The 12,368-nt window shown below is 35.6% G+C and overlaps 1 protein-coding gene across 3 annotated transcripts in view; it reads left to right on the forward strand.

Annotated features, from left to right (window-relative positions):
* The window catches only part of ttll5 (tubulin tyrosine ligase-like family, member 5), a 52,945-nt gene that overhangs the window by 2,696 nt on the left and 37,881 nt on the right, over positions 1-12,368 (forward strand). For all 3 annotated transcript variants that reach the window (XM_058987871.1, XM_058987870.1, XM_058987872.1), the window contains exons 3-12: positions 34-140; positions 442-524; positions 962-1,068; positions 1,476-1,606; positions 2,239-2,321; positions 3,611-3,680; positions 5,602-5,686; positions 7,313-7,414; positions 7,623-7,714; positions 8,309-8,416. In XM_058987871.1, the coding sequence (XP_058843854.1) occupies positions 34-140; positions 442-524; positions 962-1,068; positions 1,476-1,606; positions 2,239-2,321; positions 3,611-3,680; positions 5,602-5,686; positions 7,313-7,414; positions 7,623-7,714; positions 8,309-8,416 (968 nt within the window). The remainder of the gene's footprint in view (positions 1-33; positions 141-441; positions 525-961; positions 1,069-1,475; positions 1,607-2,238; positions 2,322-3,610; positions 3,681-5,601; positions 5,687-7,312; positions 7,415-7,622; positions 7,715-8,308; positions 8,417-12,368) is intronic.

Here is a 12,368-nt window from a genome sequence, read left to right on the forward strand (position 1 = left end):
GCAGTTTTAACAGGGTATGTTTTGTGTTTTTAGGGATCACCCTTGTATAGCGTGGAGTGGAATCAGCAAGAGAATCCCAGTCTTACTTTTCCAAGCGGAAGCAATTGTAACTAAAGATGTCAATGTCCGGTCCATCGGAGGTAAAAAGAATTTTAAAAAGATTTTCTTTATGGAAACACACATAAGCTGGCTACATTTAAATGTTAATGTTTATGATTTATGTTATTTTATTTTACAAATAAAAATGAAAAAACAGATGTTAACATTTATTCTGACAGAAAAAAATGGCAAACTTACTTGTGGTAGGAATTTCTAATAAAAACTGTAATAAATATGAAAGGCAATTCTACTACATTAATTGACCTATTAATTTAAGGAGGGGTGAATTCTTATAAAAACTGTGCGATATTTGTAACAGTGTGTCATTTTCATTTTCTCAAGAGCGGTATCATTTGGCCTACAAGATTGTCCGAACTGAGAGCCGTTTGGTTCGCAGTATTTTAACAGTTCATGGATTTCATGAGGTAATGTCTCCCCCCCTACCCCCCCCCCCCCCCCCAAGATCATCAGTTGATGTGTGGCATTTCTGGCGAATGGGCTTTGGGCCATTGTCGACAGTAATGTGGCTGTTAGTAATTGTGGTTAACTGTGTTTAGGCATTCAATGTTGTTATTCTTAGGTATGCATACATTCAGGAAAACTCAACTGTTCTTTGACCCTTTGTTGTTAATGACTCTTTTGTATTCACAAGCATTTTTTTATTTTGCATTGTAGTCTAGAAAAGAGTCGACTACAACCCCAAACACTGTTTTTTAAACTCAAACCTCTTTTTCTATAATAGACTTGCATGAGCAATTATCAATGGAAAAAGCCAGCTGTGAATAATCTGTTCATCAATTTTAGATAAAATCAAAGCCAAAAAAAAAAAAAAAACACCCTATAGACTTGACTCTTTCTACAGGTGCATCCAAATAGTAATGATTTCAATCTGATGTGGACCGGATCTCATCTCAAGCCCTACCTTCTACGCAACCTTCAAGAGTTTCAGAAAGTCAACCATTTTCCCAGGTGATATGAAAGCTTAATCAGGATTTGGTGACGTATAGAACAACACTGTTGAAAAGAATACACTTAATGTTGTCCCATCTGCTGTGCTCTTACACCATCTGGCTAACTTTGACCAGCTATGGTATACCTATTTTAAGATCTATGGCTGATTAAATGTGATCCACAGGAATTAGTTTATGTGCTAAATTAGGAATAATTAACTAAGACAGGCCTGTGTGACCAATTGTGTACAACCATGCATACAAATATGAAATGTAATTCTTTATAAGAAATATTTTAGTTGATAATTGAAACCATCAGTGACATGTCAACTTGAATGATCAATACCTTGAAAGTAAGTGACCTAAACTAAAGACATAGAACTGAATATTCTCTTGTCAAAGTATGTTTTTATTTCTTTATTCCAGGTCGTATGAGCTGACAAGGAAAGACAGACTTTTTAAAAACATCCAGCGAATGCAGCAATTAAATGGATTTAAAAACTTCCACATTGTCCCACAAACCTTTCTGCTTCCCGTTGAGTATCAGGAGTTCTGCAGTAAGTACTTACATTTTTTAATAGATTATTGTGTTCATTTTAAATGTGCACACACAGGAAGTATGTTTTCACAGTTTTTACATAATGAAAAACTAAAGTTTCAGCAAGTTTTTCTCAACGACCCCTTGGTTTTAGAAGATAACATCCCATTAAAATAACCCCAGACCACCATTTATTGCATGTCCAATATATTAAATACCAATATTTATTTCTTGTAAAGCACTTTTTTGCATTAACTATAGCAGCAGTACGCAACTCTGGCCCTCGAGAGCCAATCCAGTCCAGGTCTTTACTCCAAGCAGGTTCTAATGTAGTTAATTGAAGCTGCTAAGAGGCAATTAACTAATTTAGGACCTGGTTGGAATAAAGACCAGGACTGGAATGGATCTCAAGGCCCAGAGTTGAGTACCACTGCTCTATAGTGTTCTCTCCAGGTTTAAAGAAGGGCAGGGTAGGTTTCGGTGGAAGGGAATGAGATTTAATAGAGTATTAGACCGCAGAAACATGTCTAGTGTAATCTTTTAAAGTATGGCACAGTAAATATTCAATACAATGCCAAACCATGTACTGTACTTGTTATACCTTTCCATAACTGAATGCTGATGTGCTGTGTTTTACTTTGTTTTTTCTAGGTGCATACTCAAAAGATAAGGGACCATGGATTATAAAGCCTGTGGCTTCTTCCAGAGGACGTGGGATTTACCTTGTCAGCAACGTAAGTTCTTTAGATGAACTCAGCGATTTTTAACATTTTTTTTTAATGAATATAATGTGATATGCATTTAGATGAACTTTAACCTTAGTGTTAACCCACCACCCCACCAAATGCGATTTTGGGCTGTATTACAGTTGTTATGTTAAGTAAATGAAAAAGTGATTATAATTAGATGTAGTATTTCAAAATGTCCTACAGGTGAATGTAGTTTGTATATGTTAGCATACATGGATACTTTCAACCTTGTGACTGGGAGAATGATTACAATCAACATGGGGACCACAGTTCCAAGAATTAATGAAAGGGGTTTGTCCTTTTTGATATGAAACATTTAACAGGCTAAAAGTTCAAATTACCATAATGTTAGGTGGATAAACTTAATATATAGCGGGACTCAACAGAAAAGAATGAACTAATTAACTTCAATATATATATAACATTTAAATAAATAAACAAAATTCATTCAAAAGTAGATTTCGTTCAAATCTAGACTGATCCTCAGAGCCAGCATTGCATGATATAATAAAAATATAAGTTTATATAAAGTAGTATTAATTAGAATTAATACAGATTCAAAGATAGAAGTAAAAATGATGTCACAATATATAGAACACCATTACATCATGTAAGAATAAATCATGGATTTGAATGTAAACAATAACAAGTAGTCATGCTGTCAAAAACCTATACCTCCAATGTTTTGATTCAAACACAGGCTCCCTTGAGAAAGATATGTACAACATATCGAAACGTTGGGCAGCTGGCTCTTTGAGCTAAAATTATATATATATATATATATATATATATATATATATATATATATATATATAAAGGGTAATCTGGCTATTCCTTAAAATTAAAGCAATAGTACTGTGGCTGCTAATCAATCAATCAATATTTATTTTATATAGCGCCTTTCATAGTGGACCGCCATCAATCAAACGAATAAGATTGAGTGAAAAACCTGAAATAGCTAAGTGAGTCTTTGAATGTTTCTCGGGGAGTAACATTTCATGTCTTTTTATGCTAATCTAATATTTATTAGTTTTTTGTCATTTGGCCAGCAATGTCTGTTGGCAGAAAAAAAAATGCAATGTAGATGTTTTATTTCTGATATTTTCAAATAAAACTTAACATTGCTTATAGTTTACGTGAAGGATCTCAGTATTAACAGTATAGCTATAGCAAGCTCAACCTGTTAGGAATGACAAGATATTATTATTATTATTATTATTATTATTATTATTATTATTATTATTATTATTATTATTATTATTTCACTTTTTTAGCCAAACCAGATTCCCTTGGATGAGAATATTCTTGTATCGCGGTATATCAGCAACCCTTTATTAATTGATGGTAAGTTTTAACAACAAAATAAGAACTACGGTATCTCAAAAAATAAAATACACATCCTTAGAACTTTTATAGAGGATATACTGTATGTGTGTGTGTGTGTATATATATATATATATATATATATATATATATATATATATATATATATATATATATATATATATATATATATATATATATACACAGTACTGTGCAAAAGTTTTAGGCAGGTGTGAAAAAATGCTGTAAAGTAAGAATGCTTTCAAAAATAGACATGTTAATAGATTATATATATATCAATTAACTAAATGCAAAGTGAGTGAACAGAAGAAAAATCTAAATCAAATCCATATTTGGTGTGACCACCCTTTGCCTTCAAAACAGCATCAATTCTTCTAGGTACACTTGCACAAAGTCAGGCATATAGTCAGGTGTATGATTAAACAATTATACCAAACAGGTGCTAATGATCATCAATTCAATATGTAGGGATGAAACACAATCATTAACTGAAACAGAAACAGCTGTGTAGGAGGAATAAAACTGGGTGAGGAACAGCCAAACTCAGCTAACAAGGTGAGGTTGCTGAAGACAGTTTACTGTCAAAAGTCATACACCATGGCAAGACTGAGCACAGCAACAAGACACAAGGTAGTTATACTGCATCAGCAAGGTCTCTCCCAGGCAGAAATTTCAAGGCAGACAGGGGTTTCCAGATGTGCTGTCCAAGCTCTTTTGAAGAAGCACAAAGAAACGGGCAACATTGAGGACCGTAGACGCAGTGGTCGGCCAAGGAAACTTACTGCAGCAGATGAAAGACACATCATGCTTACTTCCCTTCGCAATCGGAAGATGTCCAGCAGTGCCATCAGCTCAGAATTGGCAGAAAACAGTGGGACCCTGGTACACCCATCTACTGTCCGGAGAAGTCTGGTCAGAAGTGGCCTTCATGGAAGACTTGCGGCCAAAAAGCCATACCTCCGACATGGAAACAAGGCCAAGCGACTCAACTATGCACGAAAACACAGGAACTGGGGTGCAGAAAAATGGCAGCAGGTGCTCTGGACTGTTGAGTCAAAATTTGAATGTACAATATTTGGCTGTAGCAGAAGGCAGTTTGTTCGCCGAAGAGCTGGAGAGCGGTACACGAATGAGTGTCTGCAGGCAACAGTGAAGCATGGTGGAGGTTCCTTGCAAGTTTGGGGCTGCATTTCTGCAAATGGAGTTGGGGATTTGGTCAGAATTAATGGTCTCCTCAATGCTGAGAAGTACAGGCAGATACTTATCCATCATGCAATACAATCAGGGAGGCATCTGATTGGCCCCAAATTTATTCTGCAGCATGACAACGACCCCAAACATACAGCGAAAGTCATTAAGAACTATCTTCAGCGTAAAGAAGAACAAGGAGTCCTGGAAGTGATGGTATGGCCCCCACAGAGCGCTGATCTCAACATCATCGAGTCTGTCTGGTATTACATGAAGAGAGAGAAGCAACTGAGGCTGCCTAAATCCACAGAAGAACTGTGGTTAGTTCTCCAAGATGTTTGGGCCAACCTACCTGCCGAGTTCCTTCAAAAACTGTGTGCAAGTGTACCTAGAAGAATTGATGCTGTTTTGAAGGCAAAGGGTGGTCACACCAAATATTGATTTGATGTAGATTTTTCTTCTGTTGACTCACTTTGCATTTTGTTAATTGATAAATATAAACTATTAACATGTCTATTTTTGAAAGCATTCTTACTTTACAGCATTTTTTCACACCTGCCTAAAACTTTTGCACAGTACTGTATATATATACAGTATATCAGGTGATATATATTACGTTGTAGTTAGTTAAAAAACAGATTCTTGATAATTAACAGCGACTACAGAATAATTATAGATTAAATACTGTTTTAGCTGATTGTTGTTCTCTTTGCTGTCTCTTCTTTCTGTTTAGATTTTAAGTTTGATGTGCGGTTGTATGTGTTGGTAACCTCTTATGACCCTCTTACCATTTACCTCTATGAAGAAGGACTGACACGGTGAGATATTTCAGTTGTTTAATTGGTTTACCATATTTAACAACAGGTTAAAGTTGTAATGTAATGTATTTGTGAAACACTAGATGGCAGCAAACCCATTTAAATCTGGCTTGTTCAGTAAACTGTCTGGATTAACAAGCATCGATCCTTTCCCAATAGACTGAGAAGCTTCTTTTTTTGAGTAGAATGTAAGCAAAAGTGGATTGCGCATATAATTATATGAAGAAATAGAAAATAAAAAAGCATCCCTTCTTAGGTATGTCTATCAAATGTTTTATCTTTATATTTATATGACTATTGATCCGACACATAGGTGATTTTAAAATATACAGTGGTGTAAATACTTAAATGTACATACTTTATGTAAAAAAAACTTAAATATAATACAATTATGTACCATGTAACTTTTATTGCCCAGGGCAAAAGTAATAAATTAAACAGCACTTTCAAAACAAGAGACACTGAGGAAATATATTTATTATGGTCCAGTGGTTAAAGAAAAGGGCTTGTAACCAGGAGGTCCCCGGTTCAAATCCCACCTCAGCCACTGACTCATTGTGTGACCCTGAGCAAGTCACTTAACCTCCTTGTGCTCCGTCTTTCGGGTCGAGACGTAGTTGTAAGTGACTCTGCAGCTGACGCATAGTTCACACACCCTAGTCTCTGCAAGTCGCCTTGGATAAAGGCGTCTGCTAAATAAATAAATTATGGAGTAGCACTAGTCATTATTTATGGTTAGTGCAGTCGTATAATTATGATGTGTAATGATTCAGTTTTAACTTGTTACATTTCCAGCACAATCATGAAAATCTGATCATGTTTCTAAGGAACAAAAAAGTCTTTATAATATTCATAAAATATATTTATCTTGTTAATCCTGATTGACCCTAACATGCATTTGGAAGCTGCTGCTTTGCTGCAGTATCAGCTGTGAGTAATAACTGCTGGCAGTGCTCTGTTTTCATCCTTTTATCTTTAACATTCCTGTGGTTTTGAAGGTATTCAGGTAATCAGTCCATGCCAAGGAGTTCTCCATTACTTCGCACTCTCTGTCCACTCCTGAGAAATACACAGCAAGTGAAAGATTAACCAGTGCCCAATCATGTTTCTTCTTCCAGTGCATAGCTTTTGAATTGCTACAGAAGTTCCCATTTGACCCAACAAGTTTGACCTATTTCCATAGCATCCTTCTTTTTAGTTTTAAGGGTAACTTTTTTTTTTTATAAAGGATGACACAGTTTGTTGTTCAATTGTTTAGATAAAGTGTGATTTCTGTCAAGTTTGATTTAGGGGTATGCAATAAAAAATAAAAACACTTCTGGTAGACGTTTTACAAAGCTGCTGCCGCAGCACTGTCAAACAATTTTACTTCATATTTTCTGGGTTATATAAAAAGCTATATGTCTATCTATTGTACTTTATGTTTACATTTGATTAGAGGGAGAATTTCTCTTTATACTAGCTAAGCAGCACAAACAGATTGTACCTGCCGTGTACCTGGTAAGTTAGTTTGGCTGATCAACACATTTTCACTCCCTGTATTTTAATCTGTACAACTGTTACATTTTCAATCAGCCCACATACAGACGAACATTCTGTTCATAATGCTTTGCTTTTAATCCACAGGTTTGCTACAGTAAAATATGATCGAGCTACAAAGAACATTAAGAACCAGTTTATGCATCTGACTAACTACAGTGTCAACAAAAAGAGCAGTGACTATGTCAGGTAATGATAATGCACTGCAAGGGCCATTTTCTTCATCTGTGGTCACTAATCTAGTTGATTTTCTTTTACTTGATAACCACAGTAAAAAAAAAAAAAAGAGAAAAAAGTGTTTGTATTTCTGAATTTAGAGACTAATCAGATGCCTCAAAAACGGTATCATTTGGTTTACTGTACTTTCTGTTCTATTTATTTCTGTTTTATTTTTTAGCTGCGATGACCCGGAAGTGGAGGACTATGGGAACAAATGGAGCATGAGTGCTATGCTGAGGTACTTGAAGCAAGAAGGGAAGGACACAACATGTGAGTTCTCGTGTATAACAAAGTGAAACTACTGTGCACTGCACTGCACTAGGAGACATTTTAGGACTGTACACATGTGTAGTGAGGTACCGTGAAAACATGCTCGGCATTCAGTAGTTAATTAGGAATAAACATCTGATAAGCTAAATTAGTAAAGAAAGTGGATTGCCACATTCTATATCCACTGTATGCACATGTAGGAATTTAAGTTCGACATACAGCACACAGACAGCGGCATTCATATATACCCAACAGATTCCAAAACTCTCCCTGGCTTGTGCTCACCTCCAGAACCAGTTTCATTCCAACTGAATAAGTGCTTCTCTAGATAAGTAAAAAATTGTAACTGTGACATTGACAGGCAGACAACCTCCAATACCCCCTAATTATCATGCAGTTAAAAACTTGTGCTAATTAAACATTTCATCAGAATTGGACAAGGGGTTAAAGCACTGTATTGGTTATTACAACAGTATTGACAACATATATTAGAATAGCTGTCTTTTGAATGTGGTGCAATAAAAAAGGCATTTCAGTGATTATATTGTACATACCTTTTAAAGCTAATAGTGGTACTGTCATTTTTTGTTTCAGCGCTAATGGCCAAGGTGGAAGATCTCGTGATCAAGACAGTAATTGGTGCTGAACTTCAGATTGCAACATCCTGTAAAATGTTCATGCCTCACAAGGGGAACTGCTTTGGTAAGGACCAGAATTTCTTGCTAAATAATCTGAGTAATATTTTTGCTTTTAATCTGTGATCTGTGACCCCTCAGTGAATAAATCCTGAGCTTATTGTATATAATGCACCAATGTATTTGTTTTAGTTCCCGTCCGGATCAATCAAAAGCCAATGCAGGAGGTTGGGGGTGTTGTTTAAAATAAGTGTTGCTGGTATTTGGTAACTCTCATTATAAAACCACTGTTGCTGATGCTATAGGGACTTGGCAAGGCATGAAGACTGAGCTGTCTTGAGGGTGGTCCTTAGAAAGAAGTACAGTTAAAGCTTTGAAGTAAGATTCAAAGCTACACATACTAGGCATCCAAATACATGTTTAGGCTGAATTCATTCTTAACTCTACCAGCCTATTTTTATTATGGGCTTTTATTATAAACTTATCTATGGTTATTTGTGGTATCTTAAGAACTGCCAGCATGAAGATTTTAATCAACTGTTAAGACATTGCTTTTATGTTTTGTAATCGAGTACACAGGTGTTCCATTGGTTTTTGACTGTGCTACTAAATTAGCAACCCTGTGAGGTGTTGTTTTTTTTTACGTTCTATTTTCACTGCCAGCTGCTGCTATTTCACCTGCTAATATCTCATAAACCATGTAGCCCTTTTCTGTGGCAGTATTTTTATAAAACGGCTGCAATCCCACTGTGAAAACCTCAAATGTTATATTTGCAGGGTTATATGAATGTGTTGTTGACCATGAGTTATTGTCTAAACATTTGATACCAGCTGTGTTCTACGGATACGATTGCCAGTGTGGTACAATAAAAATCTACCTTATTACCATTCTTTTTTTTTGTTTTTCACCAGTGATACCAAATTACCAGTTTTGTTTTTCAAATACCCCATTTCTGTTTCGGGTCGCTGTAAAGCAAACATATATTAGGCCTTTTCTGTTGTGGGCTGTTTGAGCTTTAATGTGCATTTAGGTTAATAACAAAGCCATAATTATCATTTATAGCTTCCAATTGGCTATAAAATAACCAAAAAAACCAGGATCCCATTTTGTATTTTTGTCTTTCTATAATTCAATGGTCTGTGACGGCAATCCTAATTTTATTTTGTACCTCAACAGATAAGAATGTTTGTCAAAAGATAGGTTGATTTATTTGTGTAAATGTTAAAAGCATGGCTGAAAGGCTATGCTTATAGCTTAGGGCTAACTGTGAAACGACTCTGTAGATTAGGGTTTTGAACTTATACACCAGTGAACAATGTTTATATTGCCTGTTTAAATAGCAGAGATTGATGAGACTTCAACACATACGCTGTTTGGATATAAATGCACACAGTAGTAACGGCAGGTATTTACACTGGGACAATGAGTGCAAGCCAAAGGATTGAACACACAATAAACTAAGAGTAAGGGCAACAACCAGATGTAAGGATGCACAGCAACACAGTAGTCATCCAAAGAATCACACATGCGATCAAACAAGCAAGAGTAAATCGTCTAAAGTTCAGTCACGGTTGGTCTTTTGTGTGATTGTTTCCAGCACTAGTGTGTAGGCAGTAAATTAAACTAAACTAAAGCCCCCTACACCCCAGACCCTATCAAGACATCCTGCCCCCAAACCATATTCATTTCTAAATAACCCTGTGTGTCAGGAGGTATTTAGGAGCTAACTGTAAAAACTTGATTGTTGGGAGTTTTGGCTTTTCTCCAAGACTCTCTGGCTGGTACCAGTGCGTGCGTTATCCTCATTCTCAAATAAAATTACCATATCAAGTGGATTCCTCTGTTCTGTTGTCTCCTGCCAAATTCTGGTTCCTGTCTTTTAAGGCGTGTATATTTTGCTTTTATTTTCTATGCCTGAATGCCAAACGATTATCTTAAAGTATTTTATAGTTTCTATATCTGTTTTATGGGTAAATTGCATTTTGAGTGTATTTTTTGTTTTGTTATGTAGGTACAGTATGTCACATTCATTCTCCTGGCAAACGAGGCATTTGACCAGATGACTACAACATTTAGCTAGTTGAATAAATGACCATACAATTTGTAGTTTTTAGGCTTTGTTTAAATGCCTGGCTAGACAGAATGAAAGTAACTTAAGTTTTGGAAGAGCCTACACATTCTTTTTTTCTTGCTGGCACTTCTGCTATCCTTTAAAGTCTGGCAGTCTTTCAGCATTTTATTTTCGTCAGACATTTGAGCATACATTTACAACGTACATTCCATCAGTTTTTTTTTTTTTTTTTCCTAAACACCTTAAATTGTTTGGTGTTTCACTGCATTAAACCTATGTGTGTTTTGTAAATCTGTTTTGTCTGACTGAGTGGGTGTATTCAAATGAATAAGATACATTTTGGCAACACCTAGTGGAAAACATTCTGACGTTCCAGTGGTCCTTTTCCTTCTGGTATTACCTTGATTGTAATCTAAATTAATTTGGTAGTGTTCTGTTTTGAGAGGTGGGGGTTAAATTGAGCTTTACAAACACCCAGGCAGACAAAGCTAGAAAGTAAATGTCTGTCATGTCTTGAAAATGTGGTGGAGTACTGTTAATGTAATATAATACAAAAGTTGTGTCATCATGGGCAATATGATGGAAAACAAATTTGAAATAAACAAATTCAACTTGCAAATGAAGATTATGGATGATTGCCACACTTTAAAAAAAAAAAAAAAAAAAAAAAAAAAAGGCATCTGAGCTTAAAGGCCAGACTTTTTGTCTCTGTCAGCTAAGGCAACAGTTTATTACTTTCCTCTGTTTCTGATTTATATGTTAAAGTGCGTTGAGAATATTTGTGGTTACATTAACAATGTTATTAATTAAGTTGTTAAGCCACAGAACTAATCTGCCCATTAACGTCACGCCATGGTTTGTGTAAATTGTGTATCAACCGTGTCTGTGGGTAATAAAGTATAAATAGAGCTTTTGAAGCCCTGTCATCTATGTGGAGACTGTGAGCATTAAAAAAAAAAAAAAAAAAAGTTTTACTGTATATACATGAAAATGATGTCACACATTTGTTATACTAGTATAATCTATTATTTTGGAAAATGTTTTGAAAATGTTTACTTTTTGCTTAGCAACTTCTGTTTTGACTTTTGTTTACTAACCCTAGGGATCCATAGACCACCCCCCAATGTAGTTCAGCATCCAAGAAATGCATAAAGGTGTTTCAGTTATTTAACAGGATGGGCAGATGTAGGTAAACCTCTTTGAAATGATCTGCCCTCATTGAAAATAAAACTTAATAAAACAGTGCTAGCCAATGGGTACCATGCAGAATCTGTACAATGCACACCCCAACATTCCAAAACAAATGTATCCTTTTAAGACATATTTAAGGTCACTGTGTCTTTGTAAACAAAGAAGATGATCTCACAGTAATTCCCTTCTGCCATGATCGAAATTTTCCAATGTCAGTTTTCCTGTAGAAAACTCAATGATGGTGATGATGATAACATTTTATAGTGCTTTTCAAACACAAAAGAATCTCGATTTTGTTTTTCCAAGCAAGTCCCTAACAGAACATTAGGCAAACGTGCTGTCTGCAGTATACCTACTTCGATTTCTTTGCATTGTCGAGAGCACCTCGGCATATTTATTTTTCTTCTCCACTAGATGGCACAGGTTCTTCAGTTTCAAGTTGTCTACTTTTGGAACCATTACAGTTCTGCGTTACAGCATGATGGATGTTCTATGTTCTTCACTGATATAATGGTAGTACAGTATGTGGATTTCTTCCATGTTCATGAGTATTTTGGGGGCTGTTTAAGAAAATATACAACATAGTTTACTTTCTCAACATGAGGATTTGGTTGTTTGAGTGGTTGTCCACCAGTTTATCTAGTTTGTTGGTCATGATAGATTTGTGGTTTCAAATGCATGTGTGAAGGTCATGACCAGTTTTGCCAACAAGTTGTTTAATAAGGGTGCTGTGTAATTTTAACTGGTCCACAGGAG

The sequence above is a fragment of the Acipenser ruthenus genome, chromosome 15 (genome assembly GCF_902713425.1).
Source record: "Acipenser ruthenus chromosome 15, fAciRut3.2 maternal haplotype, whole genome shotgun sequence".
Lineage (NCBI taxonomy): Eukaryota > Metazoa > Chordata > Actinopteri > Acipenseriformes > Acipenseridae > Acipenser > Acipenser ruthenus.